At 40.0% G+C, this 23,445-nt stretch overlaps 2 protein-coding genes across 3 annotated transcripts in view; one reads left to right on the top strand and one right to left on the bottom strand.

The window, feature by feature from the left end:
* Window positions 1-5,337, top strand: part of SHTN1 (shootin 1) — a 56,309-nt gene extending 50,972 nt beyond the window's left edge. For both annotated transcript variants that reach the window (XM_036385715.2, XM_036385714.2), the window contains exon 17: window positions 3,423-5,337. In XM_036385715.2, the coding sequence (XP_036241608.1) occupies window positions 3,423-3,633 (211 nt within the window). In that variant the 3' untranslated portion in view covers window positions 3,634-5,337. The remainder of the gene's footprint in view (window positions 1-3,422) is intronic.
* Window positions 5,228-23,160, bottom strand: ENO4 (enolase 4). Its single transcript, XM_036386241.1, has 14 exons — window positions 22,750-23,160; window positions 21,698-21,826; window positions 20,297-20,487; window positions 19,310-19,461; window positions 17,545-17,708; window positions 17,213-17,344; window positions 16,016-16,081; window positions 15,220-15,267; window positions 13,399-13,566; window positions 12,037-12,162; window positions 9,600-9,795; window positions 8,579-8,646; window positions 7,917-8,034; window positions 5,228-6,090 (listed from the first exon to the last, which is right to left on the bottom strand). The coding sequence occupies exons 1-14, from the start codon at window positions 23,158-23,160 to the stop codon at window positions 6,002-6,004; spliced, it is 2,058 nt and encodes a 685-aa protein (XP_036242134.1). The 3' UTR covers window positions 5,228-6,001.
* Between the last annotated feature and the right edge of the window lie 285 nt (window positions 23,161-23,445).

Genomic DNA, 23,445 nt, shown 5'->3' with positions numbered 1-23,445 from the left:
TGATTTCATGAATAGAACACCGACCCAGGTTAAATAATGCCAAGGTTCTAATATTACCAGAGGAAACAAAGAAAATCCAAGTCTCAGTTGACAATCTGATCCCTAGTTTGTCCTTTTGTACTCCTACTGTAAATTTTATGCAAAGGTCACAGCAGTGCTACGTCACAGGCTTTAGTAACCCTTTAGTATTTACACTTTCTGTAGGCTCTGTAACTACATAAACAGAACAGATTGCTTCTGATATTCTTACATAACAAAGCATGGAATATTGCATATCCCACAGAATTAATCTCAAATGCATTTCTCATCTAAATCCATATTTCACAGTGCAGATTTGATGTGTTTAGTTTTAAAAAAATACAATGCAGACTTGTGAGCAACTGTGTGTGAATGAGTACAATACAACTAGGGTCTCAATTTCTGGTTTAAATATATAGCTGGACAAATAACAAGAATATTGATAACAGCATTAACCATCTCATTGAGGGAAGAGCTATGCACAGAACTAAATGCAAATACCTTGGCTGGACAAAATTGAGTTTTTTGGAACTGTAGCAAACTCTGTCTTTGCTCATTGCTTTTCCCAGCTTTATTTGTACAAGTAGATGCTGTTTTTTTGAAAAGGAGCACCAAAATTATGTTCATTCTTCCCACTGAAACATTCTGCTCTTGGCAAACTGTTGAAAGTAAGCTGTGAATAACTGATAAATAGGGTTAATAATTTTTAACAATGCCTCAGCTGTAACAGCAGCATTGTCAGGCTGGTGCTGCACCAGTGTGAGGAATTTGAAGAAGGCAATACTGGTACAACAAAGTCGGATAGTAATTCTTATTTTTATGCTGCAAACACTGATTTAATCACCGGTTTTCTCCATTAAACTACTTTATATCGACATCTTTCATTTTTCTGTCCTTTGAAGGTGGAAATATGATTGCCATTTTATCCATTTTTGTTATAAATGAAACAGACTTCAGAGCGTTTGGCTGTGCATCAGTTGTTGGAATGCTGCCATACACTAATGCAGACTCCCCACTGTGAGCCCAGTGAAGAATTATACTTTGATTCACCAGATTGTATTAAATAGTCCAGCTGTTGGGATTTGAAAGATAGTTACCTCCAAAGTGAAATAAAAATGAACTTGGCATTTATGGCTTTGACCATTTTTATAGTGTTGGGCAATCAGCTTTTCAAAAGTAGCACTTTTTAAAATAACCCTCTTCTGGTTACACTGCTTTAAAAAGTTTAATTTGCTGTAACATTCAAAATACCCCGCCTTGTATTTTTCTGGAATGATTGACAACTTTTGCATAAAATAAGCATTATTTTCCTTTTGAAATCACTAGCTTCTGATGATAATCAAATGAGTCTGAAACTGTATCTATTAGTGCCAATTTCTGCATTAATTAACTTATACCAAAATTCTAATGTTAGAGACAATTCTTGTAATTAAAGCTTGAACATGGAATTTCATTTGTTCTATGCAGTGCTGCAGCAGCAAGCTGAGTAAATACTTTCTGAAATAGAAAGTGCAGCAACTGTTGTTTCTGTGATTATTTCTCGGTTTTAACCTGTTCATTTCCTCTCTCCCCATCAGATGGGAGCTGGTGCAGTACCCACCCAGTGTTCTGATTTTTGAGTGGGGTGACCTCTTTCTTCTTTGTCATTTTCTTTAGGACAAAGACTGTCACAGTAAAGGGCAGTTCATGGCAGATGGATCCTGTAGCTGAATCTCTTTCTCTGGCCTCCAGTTGATTCTACCTTTCCTTCTCAAGGAGGTTACCTTGCCAGAATGGAAGACTGTTCCTTAAAAATAAACATGAAAATTTAGAGGAAAAAAAGGACAAGCCTACAGTGCACGTAGAACCTTCCAGCTTGAGGGATTTCAGCAGCTGCCCAGTTTGGGCTCTGTGGGTGTGGGTGGTGCATCCATAGTGGCCTGTAAGGCTGAGCCTAAGGATGGGCCAGTGCAACGTGGCTGCCATCCCTGAGCCTGCCCAGCTCTGAGCCCACAGGCTCTGGGCTGGGGGCTCAGGCTTTGGGGGCTCAGGCTCTGGGGGCTCAGGCTCTGGGGCATTAGGTTCTGGGGGGCTCAGGTTCTGGGGAGCTCAGGCTCTGGGGGCTCAGGCTCTGGAGGGCTCAGGCTCTGGAGGGCTCAGGCTCTGGGGGCTCAGGCTCTGGAGGGCTCAGCTCAAGGGCTCAGGCTCTGGGGGCTCAGGCTCTGGAAGGCTCAGGCTCTGGAGGCTCAGGCTCTGGGGGCTCAGGCTCTGGGGGCTCAGGCTCTGGGGGCTCAGGCTCTGGAAGGTTCAGCTCAGGGGCTCAGGCTCTGGGGGCTCAGGCTCTGGGGGCTCAGGCTCTGGAAGGCTCAGGCTCTGGAGGGCTCAGGCTCTGGGGGCTCAGGCTCTGGGGGCTCAGGCTCTGGAAGGCTCAGGCTCTGGGGGCTCAGGCTCTGGAGGGCTCAGGCTCTGGAAGGCTCAGGCTCTGGGAGCTCAGGCTCTGGAAGGCTCAGGCTCTGGAATGCTCAGGCTCTGGAGGGCTCAGGCTCTGGAAGGCTCAGGCTCTGGGGGCTCAGGCTCTGGAAGGCTCAGGATCTGGAGGGCTCAGTCTCTGGGGGCTCAGGCTCTGGAATGCAGGGTGCAGGAGGCACAGCCTGTGCTCTCAGGCTCTCTGTTTGCCCAGCCAGCAGGGTTAAGGTGGCAGTGGGAACACCCCAGTGTGCCACTTGCTCAGGTCGAGCATTCCCAGTGTTTGCCATGTTCTCTGCTGGTGCATTCCAGCTAATCTAAGGATTTGCCTGCATGTTTGCAACATCAGTTCAAAGCTTCTGAATACACACAAGTGCTTTTAGTGTTTATAGGCTGATGCCAGCTTTGACAAATAACCCAGGTGTCTCTGACCTTTTCTTCCTCCCTGCTCAGAGGCTTTTTATCCCCACAAATCCCTGCACTGCAAATAATGGTGGTGTAACCCCATTTCTGCAGCACAGAGCCTGGGTCAAATGCCCTTGACAGTTCAGCAAAGCAGTAGGTGAATTTCCAGGAATCATCAGTTCTTGCTCCCAGTGAGACCAGCAGCAGCCAAGGGAACACCTGGTTACTCTGTGCCTCAGAGTCATGCAGTGCAGCCCCCAGGCAGGTGGCTCTGGGATAGAGGTGTGGAGAAGCCATTTTTCAGTGCCTTGTGAGTTCATTTTTCATCTTCCATGCCTGGCTTAACAAATGATTCAGGAGGGGGAATGTGACTGGTGCATTTTGTGCACTGCTGTCTGTACAGAACAGCTGTTAAATCCATGAATCTATTTATTAGCTTAGCAGACCTGTCTTGGTTGCATGTGCTACTAAGAGAAATGCTTTTCTGTGTTTTTATGCTCTTCTGAATATGTGAACTGTCATTTGTATTTATATATTTATTCTTTTTCTTCTAGATCAACTAGTCACACAGAATTGACAAGAAAAGCTTCTAGCAGTGAAAAAGAAACAGAATCCGTGGTAGTTTTAGATCCTGTGTCCACCAGTGGGGATCAAATGTCTGAAAATGCCCTGAACCAGAACAAAGTGAAAGAGGAAAAAAGCAAGCCACTGCATAAAGAAACTAACGTTGGGAAAATGAAAGAAACAGATAGTTCTAGCTGTTAATTGTTACTCTGCAAGGCTGTACCTTTTGGGAATCATTATCTGGACATGTGAATTGCTTAGGTGTGTTACTAGGGGCCACGGTCTGTACTCCAGACAGAAACAATACAGATTGAAATGGTCTTTGTATGCAGCTTTTGTTACATGCACTGAAGTGTTAAATAACTGTGTGTCACTCAAAATCCCTTTCCCATTTTAATTTTGCAGGTATAGTTATTAATTTCTTAGATTGTGTCAGTTACCTTTAAAAATGGATTTGAAGAGGCTTTTTAAACTCTTCTTTTATTGAGAAGATGCCTTGTTGAAGGTCTGTTCCAAAGCTTGCCAGAAGCCCCTTGCATCCCTCTTGAGCTGGACAGGTTTGGGTTAGACCCTGTAAGTGATTACACCCTCATCAGCTTCAGTATGGGGGTGTTACTAATTATTAATAAAAATGTGTTTAGACACATTGCTCTAAAGATATCCACTGAAACCAAGATCTTGTTGGTCCCCTGCCTGCTGTCCCCACACAGGCAGGACATGAAAAGCACAAGCACAACCCTTCTGTCTCAGATTGTCAGGGGACAGAGACTGAAATGCAGAGGCAGTGCAGCATCTCATTGTGGTACCAGGATTTTTGGCAGTGATAGCCAGGGTCAGGGCTTTGTGGGCTGGGACTAGTGCTGTCATTTGGGTTAAAAGCTCTGCAAAGAAAGACTTGCTCCTGAGTTTTGTTTCAATGTTACACAGCAGCTTTTGGAACTGCTGCAGCTGGAGTCTGTTTTTACTGCTGCACAAAAATAACTTGCCTTAGGCTCCAGTGGGTATGGGCTGCATTTGGGATTCATTCTAGGATTGAAAGATACTGGGAATCATCAACATTCTGAGAACTCCCAGCTGAAAGCTCACAGTGCTCACAAATGAGCCCTTGCTTTGAACCTGGCACACACTGGTGGCATTAATTTCTCTATTAGGTGACACTTCAGGTGTCTGTATTTGGTAACACAAATCCCAGTTTCCCTCAGCCCTTATTTCTATGACAAGGGTGAGATAGGAACATCATTGATTTGCTCCACTGTCAATTCACATTCCATTGTAGTCTCTTTAAATTCAGCACAGTATCTCATTCTTTTATAATGAACAAATGGATTCAGGGATTTACCTAAAGATTGGTGTAACTGAAATTGGGTGGGCACGTACTTGAATGCACTTGGATTCTTTTTTATTTAATTATTTGAAACAGTGATAGTATTGAAAGGATGAATGTTCTGAGTTTGTTGGTTTGGCTCTGCATGCAACTGTCTGGTGCTTTTCCTAAAAATAAAATGATAGTAATGAGTGTGGTGGTTTCACATCTATTTTGGTGGTTTTTGCATGTTTGCTACGAAAATCTTGGACTTGATCTAATGACTGAATTACATACAGTTCATAAACTTGCAGGAATTTGTCTCTCACTGATATTTTCATTTCTTGGGGGCATTGGTTCTGGTTGTTAATTTTTTACTTAGTTGTCTGTTACACTGAACTTAAAATGCAAAATTTCATATATGTATTTTTTCCTCAAATTATTGCTGCTGTATTATATGTTCAGATTTTCAAATTATGCAAAACCCAGAAGTTTTCAAAAAGCATTTCTTTTACTTAAACTGTTTTGTTACCTAGAACATAAATTATTTCTTTAACTTTTCATTGTTGCTTATTAAAAAGACTCCTGACAAGTTTCCCAGACCTTGTGGAATTGACTTGTTACTCACTGCTGCCAACTGGAGCGGGCTCCTACTGATGCCAGTCACAGCTCTGTGCCCAACATTTGGGGTTTGCACTTGTCTTGAGGGCTGCAAGTGGAGCAAAATCTCCTTTGCAGGCTGGATCTCAGAGCAGCACTGAGGGGGTGGGGAGGATGGAGCAGCAGAACACTCAAGGCCTTTGTTTTTTTTTGTAAAATCTGGTGTTCTATTTGTGTTTGGGGCTTTTTTACTGTTTGTCAACAGCTTGCTCTTTGTATGGAGGGAGATTCTGATTTTCTCAAAACAAACATTTAGTTTTGGACTTAACACAGCAGTATTTGTTTTGTCAATTTGTAAATGCAGCACAGAATTCTGTGGTATTTTCAGTGACTGTGGTCACTGCTCAGTTAATTTGGTTTCAGCTGAAGGCAATGGTCCCTGGGAAAAGAGAAGCCAGTATTTGAAACATTTTAGAGATATCTGGCTGAACTGCTCAAAAATAAATGGATTTAGGAATAGTTAATATGTGAGTTTCTTAGTAAAATGTTTTTTCTTAGAAATTTATCCCCAGATTAGTGTTGAGAGCCCAGGTTAGTGTGCTATTCTCTGGGAGCTGAGCAGGCAGGCTGTGAATCTTCAGGGCTGACTGAGAGCTGTGGAGGCAACTAATCCTGCTCTGGGGCAGGAAGCACATCAGCAAGTTGTCCTGGCTGTGATTCTTCAGCAAAATCAACAAATTCAAGTTTTGCTTTACCTGAAATAGAAGAAGAAAAAACAAGCAGCTCATGTTTGCTGTAATGGGGTTTGTTGTAATGTTCTTTTGGAAATGCCACATGATGCTTCCAAGACTGGACACACCTTTAGAAGCCTGGTCCTTAGAAAAGAAGAACACTGCTTACAGGACCAGGACAAGGTGCACTGCAGCCTGAGCTGGGGTATTTACTGCATTCCTTTCCTCACTGATACCTCACCTTGCTGCCTTCTGTCTTCCCCCTGCACTGGTGCTCCTGCCAGCTTCCCATCAGCTGCCTGTGCTCTTGATCCCATCACTGGCAGCTCAGCCACCAACAGTTCAGCTCCTGGTTATTCCCAGCCCTGGGACTCCTTGCCCACCCCAGCCCGGTGTCCCTGGCAGGAGGGCAGTGCCAGGGAGGGAGGGGAGGGAGGCTGCTGTGCCCTGGCTGGAGCAGCCCGGGCAAGGGGCCAGGCAATGGCAGAGCCGGGCCCGGTGCTCCTGAGCCCCTGAGCAGGCTCCTCACACACTCCTGATGTCACCCAGAGGCACCGGGCAGCCGCCGGAGTGCCCTGGCTGGGCTCTGCTGGGCATTCCCAGCCCCAGCCCAGCAAACGAGGAGCTTGGTCTGCAGCTCAGACCTGCTCCGCTACTGCCCTGCTGCTGATTTGGCTACTGGATCTTATTTCTGCCGAGTGATTAACGGTGTCCGGGATTGTTGCTCTTTCATTTCATCAGATATAGGTCTAAATATTTGTCAGACTCGAGAGCCTTTGCCATTTGAGGAGGCAATATATTAATATGCTGAGGCAGTTAAAATTCATAGTTCTAGTATTACCTATCTTATCTTTGAAAAGTACATTCTGTGAAACTATCAGCAAAAAAAAAAAATTTATATGTTTCTGTTTTTACAATGGTTATTTTTGAGCAAGGGGGAGATTTCAAAAAGCTCAACATATTTTCAATTAAAAAAAAATTCAACTAAAAACTTTCTTCTATAGCGTGCATGTCAAGTGCTGCTTTCCTATGCATAGAACACTGGAAATTATTACAAACAAGAGGGTAAAATGACTTAATTCTGCTTCGTGTTTCCTTTTCTTAGGCATAATACAATTCCTGCAAACCCTTTCCTTCCATTCTTCCTCTCCTTGTCTCTCTGCCTCCCCTTTAGACTGCATGTCTTTATTCTGGCTTGATTGATACCTGAGAAAGTGAGAAGTGGCTCTAATGAACTGCTAAGCATTTAACAGTGCCTTGGTACAGTGTAAAAAGAAGATGCAGATCCTGAAACAGGCAGGCAGATGCATACAAGTGGCTAAGGCTGAATGTGCATCGTCAACTTGGGGTTTTCTTGGGTTTTATTTAAGGCTTACCCACGCAATTGTAGCTTTCCAAACACATTTTGCTGGAAATGTAACGTACAAAAGAGGGTTCTGAAATGAAGTTTTGTTAGCAATATATGTTTCGGGCCTCAAGGGAGGTGGGGTATTTGGCCTAAAATTCCATTTTGGCAGCTTTTCGACACATTATATGCACGGTTTTTTGTTTTGTTCCTTTTTGCACCGTGGGCTTCAAGACTCCAACCAATTAATTCTGGGGGAAAAAAAAAAAGCTTAATGTAGGCTGCTCCTCAAGAAGGGGTCTATTTTAACATTCAGTAAACAGATAATCCATTAGGACAACAATATACATTGTGGCAAGTGCTATCCTAGGCTTTTTTTGTCAGCCCTTATTTATAGCCTTTTGATTCCGCTTCCCTCCTGGGGTGCAGTTTCAATCATTCTCCCTCCAATCTTTGTGCCCGTATTCATGGCAGGCTGAAAACAAAGTAAGAAAGAAGCTCGTACGCAGCGCTCCATTCGCGGCCAGTTCTTCCTCTATAGCCAGCAGCCGGTTGTATTTGGCCACCCTTTCTCCGCGGCAGAGACCTCCCAGCTTGAGGAACCTGGCACCCAGGCCCACAGCCTGCAACGACAGAGGGCCCGGGCTAAAACTCCTCGCTGGGCCAAGTGAAGTCATGCCCAAAAATTAACCACGGTATCCTGAGTCTAACTGAACACCCTCCTCCCTCCGCTGCGAAAAACGGGGAAATAAAACCTCCCCGCGAAAGATCCGCCCGATGCAAACAGTAATTTCAGCTGGCATCTCAAGGGAATTTTATGTGCAAAAGATTAAATATAGTAGTGTTAAGGGTATTTGCTTAAAGTGTTGTTACTACGCAGGAATGTTGTAAGTAACTCAGTTTTTTTATAAACTAATGCAAGCAAATGGATCATGCACACTTTTGAATATACTCCCTGCTTTGGCAAATTTCCTCTGTGCTCTCTTTACACTCAAAAGAATAACCACTCTCTGTGGGGGAAAAAAAAAAAACCAACCCCCTAGAAAAAGCCCATTTTGTAAAATGTTGTTTCTTTCTCAAGCACAAAAAGGCTTTCTCCTTAAAAAATAGTACATGTTAAAAGCAGTATTTTTGCAATTCTGCAATTGAACAGCTTTCAATACTTACCAGATCCACGAGGCTCTCATCTGAAGATTCTCTATCTGGACTTCCTAATATGGAAATATGTCTTTGACCTATATATAACAGGAGGGAACACCTTAATTAGAGTATATTTTATATATTTGACACAGAAATTGTTTGGACTTCTCTTTTTTTTTTTTTTTTTCTTTTTACCCTTGGGCTATCCAAGCTTAAATACAAACAGGAGTAAACCCCACCTGACAAAAATGTAAACTACATTGCTGTATTTGCTATTTGCTACATTAGCATTCTGTTTTATTTTCAGATGGATAAGGGAACATCTAACATCCTGTCCTGGTCTCTGCCTCTCCCTGATCTGTCTGATCAGGCTGTGCTATTTATTTTAAATGTGTTCCTCACTATAGAAATTATTTTTCTTCTATTCAAAAAAGAATTTACCATCCTGACTGAATGGAATTTTTTAGTTGCTATTTACTCAATTTGATACAGCGATTCTGGGTGTTTTTAAGGAAAAAGAAAAAAAACTAAACTATATTAAATTTGTCCATCTATTCCTTAGGTATAAAAATGAATAAAGGAAATCTGACACAAAGAGAAATCTTACATATGAAGCTGCACAGGCTCTTAATACTTACAACAAAGGCTCAATAATATGTAGTCAATAATCTAAATGCAATTTTAAACAGTTTGCACGTGTCTGAATTTTTAAATTATTAATGCTAAAATTATTCAATATTTAGATGAATTGACCACATCTCTCTTATTTTCTTTAATTCTGATATCTAACTGCATGACACTTATCTGCAGTGTCAAAGGTACCCACGTTAAAAACATTCACAGTGTATTAACTGACAATAGTTGAAGCCTTGACTGCTGTTTTAAGCCCCTTGACAGGGATTTTTGAATCAAAACTTGAATTTCAGTTTCTTCTGACAAGTGCCTTCTAAATTAGCATTTATTTAATTAGAATAATTAAATGAAAACACGTAATATTTACAGGTGTGGCTTGCAGGGTCTGGTTTCAGCCTTTCCCCCCTCTACTCACCATCCAGAATTCCAGTCAGTTCTATGAGGTCTGACACCGTGGTCTGGTTAATGTATTTCAGCACAACACCACTGCACATTGCTATGTCTATGTTTTGGTCGGTTTTGAGTTTGGAAATTTGTGTGGCAGCATCTTCTGCAATCAGGAAGCATTTGGAACCAAGGGCACGACAGATGCTACTCCACTGTTCTCTGTCCTGCACAAACAAATTGAGCAAACAAGTGCAGTTTAAAAAAACTAAACTGAATGGAAACTCTAATTGAGGAGGTAAAAATTAAGTAATAATCTGGGTTTAATCCTAAATATGCCCTTCATATAAACATACTACATTTTATACTGTGTTTTAAATCTGTCTGCCTAAGAAAAACATACCACTTGGATTTTCCTTGGGTTTTAAGATTTTGCTAGAAAACATAAATTTTAATCTGAAATTAATCAAAACTATTTGCACAAAATATAGTTAAAATATTTAAAGTCAATTAAGTGTAGGGGCCTGCTATTTTGATTTCCCTCCTGAAATTTACTTCATTTTGATGGAACATAAAATAATTTTTATTGTTTTATTCAAATGACTCATTTTTGTGTTACATTTCAAGTTAATATTTCAAGTGTCATAGTTGTTTGAACATAAAATAATGAACAGGAGACAAGACTCAATGGCAGGACCCATAGGGAACAGAGGAATGCAATGCTCTCTTTTCTAGCAAAGCTCCATTTTTCAGGGTCTTTGTTTCTTTTTTTCTAATGCATTGTCCACATGCTACATGGTCCAGGCTAAATAAAGGACTAGGATATGTAAAGAATTTGAAAGAAGAAATTTACGAATTAATTCGCTTGCTTTGTATCCACAGAATGCAAAGTTCTCACATTAAAAACATCTCTATTTCATAATTCTGCCATTCTTGCTCTGTGGATCAGTTTTTTGTACTTATGTACTTGCAATCAACATCAGGGGCCATTCCTGTATGGATTTCAAGCCTGTGCATAAGAGAAAATGAAGTTTTTGACACTTGAACAAATGTTTAAATTTTAACACCAAAGTGGCCTGGTGTCTGGCAATGAATTATTTAATTGGTACCAGAACTAATCCTCAAGGATTTGATTATCAGGGGCAAAGATGTGGCATGGGTAAACCTTGGAGATTTGGGAGAGGAGGAGGAGGAGGAAGAGGAGAGGCATTTCCCCTCAGTCTGTACTCTGTTCCCAACTGCCCTTCACTGTGTGCTGTAATTCTGCTGCTGATTCTCATCTTGCACATATTTTCCTTCATAAGAATTCTCAAGGAAGTTTGCAGCCCTGGCAGGAGTGGGGAATGACCTGGTGTTTTGGAACGTGGTAATTCAGTGAGTCAGACTGAAACAACACAGGGAGGCAAGGCTAACCAGAGTGAGGTAATACTAAACACAGTTATGCAAAAAATGAACTTTTAAAGTTCCAGTTAAGGACAAAATCAGACGGATTTTGCAGTTCATCAGTTTTAGAATTATTGATTCAGGCACTGGGCAGATTCACAGAGCCAACATCACTTTGCTTCTCCCTTCAATCACAGTTTTTTGTGTTTTGTTCTTAAAAATGAACTCTGTGTATTTATTTTTAAGAAGATAAAGTGAAATTTGACACCAAGAGCAAATTCTGTATTAAGTTGGGCAACTGCAGAATCTCAGTCTACAATTGTAGGTTCTGCAGCAATTAAGTTTTTATTCTTTTTTTAACGCATGGAAATTTAACCTCATGTATAAATGTGAATATTTAAAATGATATAATCTTTTATCCGTCTACAGCTTGATAACATGCTTAATATTATTGTGCTTTATTGTTGTACTTGATTGGCCATACTAATCAACTCCTCTAACTTTGATCATAGAGGTGTCTTCCTCCCACCTGAAAAATTCTGCTGAGCAATGCTGCCAGTGACAGGACTTTGGTTATAAATATCCATCACAAAGAACTGCAGCAATAACATATTCTGGTGCGTTTTGGGCTGAATATACAACAATTCAAATGTTTGTTTATCCAGCTTAATATAACATTGCATTACACATCAATTTTTTTGTAATACACTTGACTTTTACAATTTCACCTTATAATTTGAATAGTGTACATAAAGAGGAAAATGTAATCAAAATAACAGTGGTTTAGCAAGTAGAATCAGATTAAAAAAGCAAAATTTTGTAATTCTTTACGGTATGTGTACTGACTCTATTCTGTCAGGATTTTCTATCAGAAATTATGTAAAAAGTACTGAAAAATTTGGATATTGCCAAAGAAATATATTCAAAGAAATTGTGAGATGCATTTTCTAGTAATGTTTTTGTGCTTAAAACCTTGAAAATCAGAAGCTTTGTATTTTTCATGTTTTGTAAAAACGAGAAAAGGTCAGTGATATACCACTGAACAGTACCACCAGTTTTTACAGGACTGCACTGTAGTATCTTACCTCTTTTCTTAAGGGATCTATTAATGCAATAATAAAAGGAAAATTCTTAATCATTTCCACATACATGGCAACCATTTCATCAGGACTTCTGAATGTTCCAGTGAGTATTTTGTATTTTCCTTTATCCTAGAGAGCGAAGTAAAAAGCATGAAAGATAAGGAGTTAGGACCCTGAAAAGCAGAGTGTACCCATCTCTGTGAAGGCAGGGGCTGTGTGTGCTTCAGTCAGGAGGCATTCACTCATCTGCCTCACCCTGTGTCTGAGTTGTCAGCACATTGTTACAGAAAACTCTGCCTAAAGTGACACCGTGGGTTCCAGTGGGCTCAGGCCAAAGGCTCTGAACAACGCCACTGCCAAAGGAAGAGAGATCTATTTCAGCATTTGCTAGGCAACACTGCCATTTTGACACAATTACAGCATGAAGTTAGCAATATTTGACATTTTTATTGAATCTCATGTGAAAAAAAATTTAATTTTTCTCTTCAAAAAAAAAAAAAAAAGGTGATTTTTTTCTCCTCATTTTCATGAAGAAAATATTGCTGGGGCAAGGAGTGCACTCTCAGTGCCCAAAACCAAGATACTGCCTTTTCCTGCTTCTTTCCCCTTCCAAAAAAAAAAAAATAGACTAATTTAAAACCTGTCTCATCATTCTGGGAAGCACAAACTGCAGCCTGGGAGGAATTTTAAGGGCCCCCTGTAAAACTGTGCCAGGATATCCACTGCTTTAGTGGCTTTGACAGTTCAATAACAGAAAGTTACAGAATTACTGGTAATTCAATGGTTAAGATTTTGCACATTCTGGTATAGGATACAGATATCACAGCCAGGTGATATCTTTTGCTTTCACAAAAGATATTGGTAATGGAAGCTTTGGCACTACAGAACACCCCAACACAAAAAAGCTCATGAGCTACTAAATGGAATTTGAAGTTCCTTTTTCTGCTTAGAGAAAAACCTGATTGATCTTGGAATAAGGGGCAAGAACTGTAAGACTTGGTCAGAAGATAGACAGGTTTTCGTCAAATAAAAACATTAAAAAACTGATATTAAAACATTAATGTTGATGCACAATGAGATGGGCACTAATGTGTATATAAACACACCATAGTAAAAATACAAGCAAATGTTAGGACAGTTTGAAGAAAAGAAGAGATGTAGCTTAATAGAATGGAAAAACAAGCAGATTCAGCCAGAATTTATAAATGCAGAGATAATTCTTTCTGTTTGCTTGATTGCTATCTTTAAAAAAGGGAGTTAGGAGCTTGTAGGTGAGTCTGCAACATAATAATAATAATAATAATGTTAACTAACAGCTACACTTATTTTAAAACCCAAGAAAATCGAAATTGAAAAAAAACTTACATAATCCATTAATTCATGAGCAGCACAATTTATTGCTAAGTACATGTCTGTTCCCAGCTCCAGACCTAAATTGTTGCAAGCTGCTTGCATTTGGAGTAGCAGTTGTTCTAGACTATCATATCCTGTTATCAGGCAGCCTAAGTGTGATATTCTTTTTAAGGATCCTTGCTGAAAGCAAAACGAAAATAATCATTTTATTTACACACATAGTTATTATACATATTTATGGGCTCTTTTTCATTGTCAGTTCAGCCTGCATTTAGTCATCAAATTATAGATTTGTTCTCACAAATCTCCTTAGTGGCTTTAACAACAATTGTCTAGGAAAGGGGGATTATCAAGTGCTAATGAGTAGAGAGCAATAGTCCTTGGAAATATGTCTAGTCATGCAGATCTCAGTCTTGTATGGCTAGCACTGGTTTAAAAAATTATATTAAAGGCACTCTTAACAACCACTGGGTTGCCATAAATGCTCTGGTGCTATGGACCAACTCTTTGCCACAGAAACATATCCTCCACTTTTAAATAGCGTTTACTCATTAACCCTCAACTACAACATTGATATTGACTCTGGAGAGTGTTCAAGAAACCTCAAGAATCTCCCAAGGCTTCTAGAAGGAACGAATTTCCTAGAGGGGAAATACCTCCAGCCCAGCTGCACACACTTGTCTGCTTCAGGGACAGTATTGCTGGACATCAGCCACATTTGCAAGTATTGAGCAAATATTTCATGTATTTCCTTCTGCTGCCAGTTTTTCTGTAGGTTTTCCAAACACTGATTTTTAGCTTTAAAGTCTGGGAAATTTTGGATTATAAAGATGCTGCAATAGACAGCAAAAGATGCTGCAGTCTTCCTGCACTTCAGATGGAGGTTAAATCTGCAGTTTGATGTGGTTTTCAAGATGTCCATATGCTGTGCCTTGTTACATTCTATTAAAAGCATTGTTTATCTGGATATAAACATTTTTCTCTGTCTAGTTTTCACTTCCTTAACCTAAATAAATTCTTCTTCACTGCCTACTTTACAATTCCTCCTTTTTTTCCCTCACAAAAAAAGTTCAAACTAACATGGTGCCTTTATCAGTTTTAAATTCAGTTTCACTACTGTCTCCTTTAGTTTTCTCCTACTGAAATAAATGGATTTTTTTTTCAGAGAATCTAATGCATTGTTTCCTTGTGTATATCTTACAGAAATATTCTACCTTATGATTGCAGTACATATTGTGGTATTGATATGTAAACTACCCACCAGGAAAACATTGGCCAGCATCTTCATGATGATGAGGTTTTTGTTGTTTTAGCAACAATAAAATAGGAAAGCTTTTGTTGAGCCTTTCTTTTTTATACTTGACAACAGTAATGATTCTCACCTGATAATATTTAAATCATCTCAGAATGAAGAGCAAAACCTGCATGGCATTTCTATCCCACTATTTGGAGTGATGCTCCCAGGGCTGGGAAACAGCACAATCCACAAATCTCACAGGTTAACAGTTTTATGATCTACACAATCAAAAGTTCTCTGCTGGTGTTAGAGGCCTGCAAAATGCTCATTTGGACAAATTACCAGGATTTCTATCTGAGAAAAATTATCAGATCCCAGAAATTTCTCCCTATTTCCTCTACTGCCCCTGAAGGGAAGGTATAGGCAGAAGAATTTAAATTATTATGTAAAATATGAGCATTTGGAATATTTAAGTCTTGCCTTGACCTTTCCAAAATGGTGATGTAGATTAATGCTTCCTTCCTTAAGAACATTTTAAGTTCCCTGCTGCTGTTAATACCTTGTTGAAGGCTTAGTGATAAAATCTCTTTTCTTACCTGAGCTTTTTGTGCTTTTCCTCTCCTACTGTCTGCTCGTGAAACAGGCTGTTGGGAGTGAAAGAAGATAGAAATCAATTCCATGAAAGAAAAGAAAAGAAAAGAAAAAGAAAAGAAAAGAAAAGAAAAGAAAAGAAAAGAAAAGAAAAGAAAAGAAAAGAAAAGAAAAGAAAAGAAAAGAAAAGAAAAGAAAAGAAAAGAAATAGAAATTGACTGAATTTTGGTCAAAAGAGACCAAATATTTCGGTTAGGAAATAGCTTTATTTAATAGTTTAATAGTTTTATTTTGCAGTGGTTACTAATTTAAAATATTTATTTCTAGGTGGACATCTGTCCAACCATCATTTGTTTTTCAAGACATTCTCACCCAGTCCATCAAAAATGAGAATCTAGACTCTGTACTTGGAGAAACACAACACCATTGCTTTCTAAAAAGCACATGCACACACTGAGACTGATTTACTGCTGCAATAATAGTACCTGGAATAAAATATGTGTGAGAGGTGTAGCAAGGTCAGAAGATATACTGTATATGCCCTGTGATACCATTCACTCCCTCCCAGTATATTTCTGAAGGTAAACAGAAAGCCTATGCTTAGAACAATGATTTTTTCTAATTTTAATTTAGTATCACCAAATGACCAATGTTTTATTCATCTGTCAGAGAGGCATATCCTCTATTCTGTGTCAGGAGCCTGCAATAGGCTAAGTGTTCCATGTGGATGTTTGAAAGGACAAGGGTAGTAAAAGATCAAATGAAGTATATCTCACTGTAAGAACACATTTTTTATTGTACCGTTTTGCCTGGAGACTCCATCTTTCTTGTCATTTCTTTCTGAATTTCCTGAACTATTTCTATGCCCTGAAATTAAACAAGAGTAATCTTCAAAAGAAAGTTATATTAATTCATTTTAGCAGCTTAAATCAGAAAAGATGCAACACTCATTCTAAATGCAAATTTTAATATAAAGTCTTCAAAAAAGCTCAAACCATTACAGACTCCTTAACACAATCTCTCCATCCACAAAATGCAGTCCTGCCCAACAATAAAGGGTTAGTAGCAGTGGAATGAGCAGGAATATTTGATTATGGGATTTTCATTACTTTTAATGCATTACTCTTTTTCCTTTTCAGCTGAGCTAGTAAATGTTGAGTGTGAACTTCACAAAGGACATTTCAGATTTTCTCAAATTGGTGCCAGTACAGGAAGGGGGCAGAAGTCAGTCACAGCTGGCAACAACAGGACAAACAGCTTTGAGTTCTGCACTGCAGCAAACACCTTCCTGCTCTGCCATGGGCACTGGGAGGCATCCTGGCTTTGAATGGGGCAGAATCAGGGACCTTGTTAACAGCTCTGGGGGACAACCCAGAAAAGTTAAAGGAAGAGCAAAAAGAAAGAGAATCGAGCTCAGCTATTTGTTCAGGTCAGCAGCACACAAAGTAGAAACCACAGCCCTAATGGAGGCATCTTGTGCAGATACATTCTTTAATGCAACACATGGCTAAGCAAAAAGAGAGAGGGTTGATCCCATCTGTCTTACCCATCCTTCTTGCTCTTTGTATTCCCTTCTAGTGTCACAATTTCATTTTGAAGCAACTTATTCCCAAATATTTCATGCTTTCCTGTGAAGTTGTTACGGGTTTTGTTGTTTTGTGTGCTATATCAAACAACTGGTAATATTTATAATCTACTAATGCAAAATCTATTATTGTGTAACACAATTCCTTGACATCTTCTTCAATGCACTGATTTATTCCTCTATACAAACATCCATTTTTAACTTAAATCTTCATGGTTGTTCTTTTAAATAATCGTTTTACTTAATGTTATTAGTGTTAGAATTCTGCACTAACATTTGTTAAAATTTTGGCCTTCTAAGCTAACAAAAAATGGAAAACATAGTTTGTAAGGACAACATTGAAAAGACTTATGTACATATGTAGTTATTATGATGTTTATAGAATACATTAATTAAAAAAAAGGAAACAGTACCTGCTGGAGTGATAACTCAACTGGTGGTATAAGCATAACTTCTTTGACTAATTTCAGTTTTGCAGGTGAATTTTTTTCACAGTACAACACAGTAACCATTGGGAGTGGTAGAGTAATTTCTTTAGGTCTCTCCTGTAATTGGGAGTGCCAGGTGAAAATAAAAATGTAAAAATCAGAATAATTTCTTATATATTTGAGTTATGGTACAGGGTTCAAACACGGGCAATGGTGTTAAGGGTGTGTTCTATGAGGCAAATTTAATACCACTGTCACAACTGCAGTAATTATGGTAACTGGGATGAAATGAACCAAATGACCAAAGCCACATGTACCTTGTGTTTCAGCAGTGCAGTGTGTAAGTACAATGGGACACGGCTGATGGTGGCCCCAGCCTTTGCTATGGCAAGTGATGCTCCCCCAATGGCCAAGCTGCCACACAGCACTGGCTCAGCAGGCTCTGCAGGTGAGATGGGAGCATCTTCTGACACCTTCTTTCCTACAACACAGAGAGTGGTAGCTAAACATTTTCTTGGTGCTAAATATATGCTTGTGGATCAGAGTTATGTGAGTAAACATTCACTGTGCACTCAATGCACTAAAAAACAATAATTTATTTTTTAAAAACTTAGTTTTGTCAGCTGTTTTATATGGAATGACCTTACAAGAAAGAAGAGTAGCTGTCCTCACTCTGTTTTCAAATGCATTTTCAAGTCTGTTTCTTTTGGAGATCTTTCAGCCACTGAAATATGTATTTTTGAATCAAATAACATTATATCATTTTTCAGGTTCCTTTCAAAAGCATGTTTTCAGTCTTCTTAATTGTGCTCCTTAAATGCTCAGATTTTGCAAAAAAATTGCAGATTACATTATAACCTGATTGGGAGTACAAACACTTGATTTCATCTAGTAATGACTGTGAGAAAAATTTCAGGCCTATTACAACTGGAATTCCCAAAGAGAAAATAGGTCTTTTAAATATCACACATTAAATTTTCATAAGAATTTATTTCCCTTTCAGATACAGCAACTTTGTCCAAAATGCTTTAAACCAAGCAGTTTCCACTACCACATTTATTGCCTACACTGCTTACATGAACACTTACAGGGAGCACCTGCTGAACCTGCAGTAAGTGATGATTCCCAAGAATCACTGCATTGGGAACTGTTTGATATTGGCTCCAAGTAGTCATGCACTGAGTCTAACAATAACATGACAATCAATGCCACAATTAGTGAAAACACATAATGGATGTATCAGCAGAAGCTTGACTCAAATATCAAACACACCACGATGACATCTGGATGGACCTGACAACTGCAGAAGTTAAATCTCAGGTGGAAGGTGAACTTCCTGTGCACACATCCAACATATGAAGTGGGAGGTTTTTTAGTTGCCACTAAACTGATAGTTGCAACTAACCTGATAAGAAATAATGATTTGCCAAAATTTTCTGCTCTTCCAATAAATGACAACAACCCTTTTTTGTCTGAGTTTAATGTATAGATGGAGACAAGATATGGTGGTTTTTGTTTGGGTTGTTTGGTTTTGGCTGTGTATTCCTACCTTGTTTTTCTAGTCTCACACCATTTTTTCCTTTTTCCTCTAGTAGGATGTTTGCTTACTTCCTTTTACTCTATACTTCCCCTTACTCCCATCTCACCCTCTTCTTTCATTCTTTTGCTTTTCTCTGTATTTCCTCCTTTTCTCAGTGTTAGAATGAAACTTTCCTTCCTCTTTCAATTGTTTTCAGCTTCTATCTTAATTCTATTTCCTTTTTACTACTCAGTTCTGTGATTTCCTTTTCTTTCCTTATCATTTTCATTCTTCATTTGCATCCTCCTCCATTCTTATTCCTCACTCTGAAGAATAATAACCTCCTGTCTAAACCAACTGTAAAACAAAGGCAGAAACTGTTCAACCAATGCATGTGAATGATGAGGAAACTGTATTTTTCCCTCCCTCATTTTACTGCAGAAGCTGCTGTGATCAAAAAGGTCAGGAGAGTAACCAAACCCTTTGAACATGAGACAGGGTGTCTTTTAGGACCTTTTTCAATATCTGTATTGCAGAAAATATTAAAATAAATTAAGTAGAACCTGATTTTCGTCCCTTTTTTTGCTTAGGTGTCACGGCTGAACGGCATGAAGCAGGGGAAGTAGTGACTTTTGCTGATTCTTCTTCCTCTCTTATTTCTTTTTCTTGCTTTTCAATTTCCTTTTTTTCTTCTACCTTGTTAGCAAAGTACTCACTGAGGGAGGATGTATAAAAATTACTGGGTCAAAATTTTGTTAGACATGTGACATATAGACAGATGTGATGCAGGGTAAAGAACATGCTAGGAGGTAAAGCGCTTATATTTGAGCTACTGCCATAGATTCCTTGTGTGAAGCTGGAGAAGTCCACAAGTTTATTATATCATTCTTTTTTGGTAGTCATCTGCAGCACTGATTAAACAAAAAAGGACCAGAAGCATTGAAGCATTGCAAACCTTAGTACAAGCTTTGTAAATCACTCTGGTTTGAAAGTCAGCTCTGAGCAGACAGTCTGAGCATGAAGGATTTATTTCCTTTGCATGAGTAGGAACAGATCCTGTCATGACTTCATGACATCCATCAGCCTGGCCTAGGTTAAGACAGTGAGGTGAAATGAATTTCAATTACATGCATGAAAGGAAATCTTCACCCATGGGTCACAGAAAGCCAATTCAGGCAAACTGAGTATGTGAGATACATTAAGTAGTGTAAACAATGCATTAAAATCTTATTTTGACTCACTTCCCAACTGAGTCCTTATTCCCTTTATCAAGGTTTTCCCAAATCTAGTCCACATGGAAGGCAATTAGGTCTGTTTGCTACAGCTTGTGTTCAGTGGTGCAGCCCAAACCAGCATGCTTTTTATATCATAATTATGAAAAGCAGGCAATCATGTGGTGAAATGGGTCTGAGACAGACACTATATCCTAAAAATATTTGTAAAAAGGTAGAAAACATTGAATATTCTACATGTCTTTCACTGCAATATTAATTAATGGTGAATATTTCAAATATTCAAATGCCATAATTTTCATAATATACAAGACCTACCCAAGCATCTTATCAGCTTGACACTGGTCAGTAGGGTCCAAGTCCCTTAACATTGTGTTCAGAGATTCACTGACCCATTCCACAGCAGTATAAACAGAGTCATTTCTTTCTCTCTCATCAGCTTCAATTGTTTCAGGTAAAGCATTTTCAGGTATTTGAGAATGAGTAGCCATTACACTGGAACAAATCCTCTGGGAAAAAAACAAAAAACACAACAAAAAAACAAACCCACCAAAACAATGTAAAAGGGTTAAAACACTGATTAATTTCTAACTTGGAAACATCCTTTGAAAGACTAAGAGCTATGTCCTTACTAACTCTATAAGTACATATCCCCAGATCTATTTGCTCCACTTGTCTTTTCTCATCCAGCACCTTCTTTTTAGGCTCTTATACTTTGGTAATTGCAGACATTATTCAAGCTTTTTGACCTAAAATTATAACTACAAAGGCAAAACCCCTCTGACACGTCTGCCTTATACACATATTATGCTATCAGAATAGAATGGAGTTATTTTAAGGACCACACAGTCATTAGGACACCTTTTATTGCAGCTGTTGGTAGCCTGTTGTACCATGATTCATCAGCATTCACGCTTAATGCCATCCCTCATGATCAATTACTTTTGTCTTACTTAGATAATTCAAACCTATCTTTCTGTACTGATGAACAATAAATGATATTAAGAAAATTCACTTAAAGGAAGACATAATTTACAAATTTCCCACAGTTGCCTGCATTAACAGTATTAACTTTATATCCTGTGAATATCTATGAGGTTACATGTAATTCAAGAATTAAGTGAACCAGAGTTCAGCTGAGGGAAAGTAGGAATAATTACTCCACAATAGCTAGAGCTGCAAAGATGTAGTTTGAATATTTCAGGTTGGGGAAGAGATGAGCCATCAATTCTGCACTGCAGGTGCTAAATGGGTATGTTTGACTTTACTGTCACCCACATCTGCCTATTAGCTCAATGCAAAAGAAGTGCCTCTATCCATAGTGTTTTTCAGCTGTACTGTATTTTTCTGAAAGTGTCACACATAGAGAAATATAAAGATCTGAAAATTAAAGAAAAAGGTGAAATGAAAGTGAATGTATAAGGTTAGTATATGTGTAAGGAAAACCTACATGATCATGAAGATAGAAAAAAAATTAATATACAGAGATACACTATCAGGTCTCACTCACAAAATATTGTCTAATTCCTGGAAAATAAAGCTTTCATAGCTGCTGCCACTGTCTAACTTTTCATTACACCTTTTTTTCCAAGTTACAACAGTCAGCTGGGATTTATGTCTTGTCATAAAGATGGAAAATAAAACATACATTGGGATGTAAGAATAGTACCTCTCTCAGATATTGTTCTAGTAAAATAAACAAGAAGAAGCAGCTCATACCTTCTCATAGTTTTTAACTGTGCAGTATATTTCCACTTCTAATGTTGGCTCACCAACTCCATCAATAACTTTTCTTCCAAGTAATTTGCATATTACTGGAGCTTTTGAAAATCTAGAAAAGTAGTTAGCCTTAAATGAAAGAGAAAGAACTCAATTAAAAGTCAATTTCCAGGCAAAGAGGCTTTTATTCCACGAAATACTTTAGAATCAAATCCACCACTAAACAAATACATTATGGGTCTCTTCCAACCCAGCATATTCTATTATTCCATGATTTATATGTTCCAGCAAGCTTTGAGCCCTGTGAGAAAGTGGAAACCATGACTTCTCTAGGCAGAGTCCTCATTCTTCTTCCAACATGGTCTCTATTGGGCCTGAAGAACTATCTTAATACATTTGGGTCTGTGTTCATAGTTAATAAACACTAATGCTGGTTTAGAAAAAGGACTGCATTTTCACCTGAGGTTTCTACATACTTCCTTACTGGTTTCATTATTTAATCCAGAATTGGAGAAGCACCAAACCACAGGTTACCAAGTGGGAAAAGTACAAAACACCTCAGGCTACGAAGAAGAGGAACATGCCAACTACCAAGCAAAGCAAGGAAAGGTGTTACCAGTTCCAGTCCCTTCCACTGATGATGGCAAAACACTTGGAGATGGGAAGCAGCGTAAGATGGAATTAAATATTTCCATCCCACAGCCACTCTCCCATACTAGAAATCTTTTGTTTTTTTTCAAGATCTGCTCACTATTCTAGTATTGGCAATTCCAGTATTGTCACTAATTGAAGTTTCATTATGACTACCATCAACAACACTTTGCCAAGTGGGAACAGATAAAATTGGTCTGATTCTTGACCCTTCCATGGGGGCCCATTTGCCTTTCATGAGCAGCTGCAGGGCGAACAGCACCCAGTCCCTTGTCACCGCTGGCCCGGGAGCCATCCCTGCTGAGCAGCAGCTTTGTTAGGGACAAATATTAGTCCATCTGTGGACTACTTTGTTTTTGTGTCGAGACAAGAAGCCTGGCTGCTGTGGACATGCACAGCACCCAGCCGCCAAGGGCCACAAACACAGAACCACGGCAATGCTTGCCCGGGCCCGGGGACAAAGCACTGAACTGCCACCACACAGACGCCGAGCCCCTCGCTGCACGGCCTGGCTGAGGGCAAGGGCCGGGAGGGGGCACGGGCACGGCAAAGGCACGGGCACGGCAAAGGCACGGGCACGGCAAAGGCACGGGCACGGCGGGCACCCACACGGCCCCTCCGCGGGGCCAGGAGAGGCCGCTCCGCTCCCGCCCTGCTGCTTCCCCGCCCCGCGCTACCAGCTCCCCGTAGAGATCCTGCGGGTGCAGCGGGAACAGGGCGTTCAGCGCGTCCTCCATCCGCTCCGGCACCCGGAGCCCTCGGTAATACTCAGCCGCCTCCCGCTGCAGCCGCCGCCGCTCGCCCGCCTCCATCGCGGGGCCGCGGCCGCTGCCGGGCAACGGAGCCAGGGAGCGCCCGCCCCTTCCCCCGCTGCCCGCCAGCTCCAGGGCGGGCCGGCGGCACCTGCGGGCGCTGTGCCCGGCTCCACGTCCCCAAGGCTCTGCTCCCGAGACTCTGCTCCCTCAGGGAACAGCCCGGGCTGGGGACAGAGTGGTTCTGTCTGGCTTTGGTTTCTCAGTGCCGCGCGGTGCTCGCACTTCCCTCAGAGCCCGGTCACCGCCTCCTGAGCCGGGACGCCCCGACCCAGGGCTCCTCGG

The sequence above is a fragment of the Molothrus ater genome, chromosome 8 (assembly GCF_012460135.2).
Source record: "Molothrus ater isolate BHLD 08-10-18 breed brown headed cowbird chromosome 8, BPBGC_Mater_1.1, whole genome shotgun sequence".
NCBI lineage: Eukaryota > Metazoa > Chordata > Aves > Passeriformes > Icteridae > Molothrus > Molothrus ater.
This window is presented reverse-complemented; position numbering and strand designations above follow the sequence as displayed.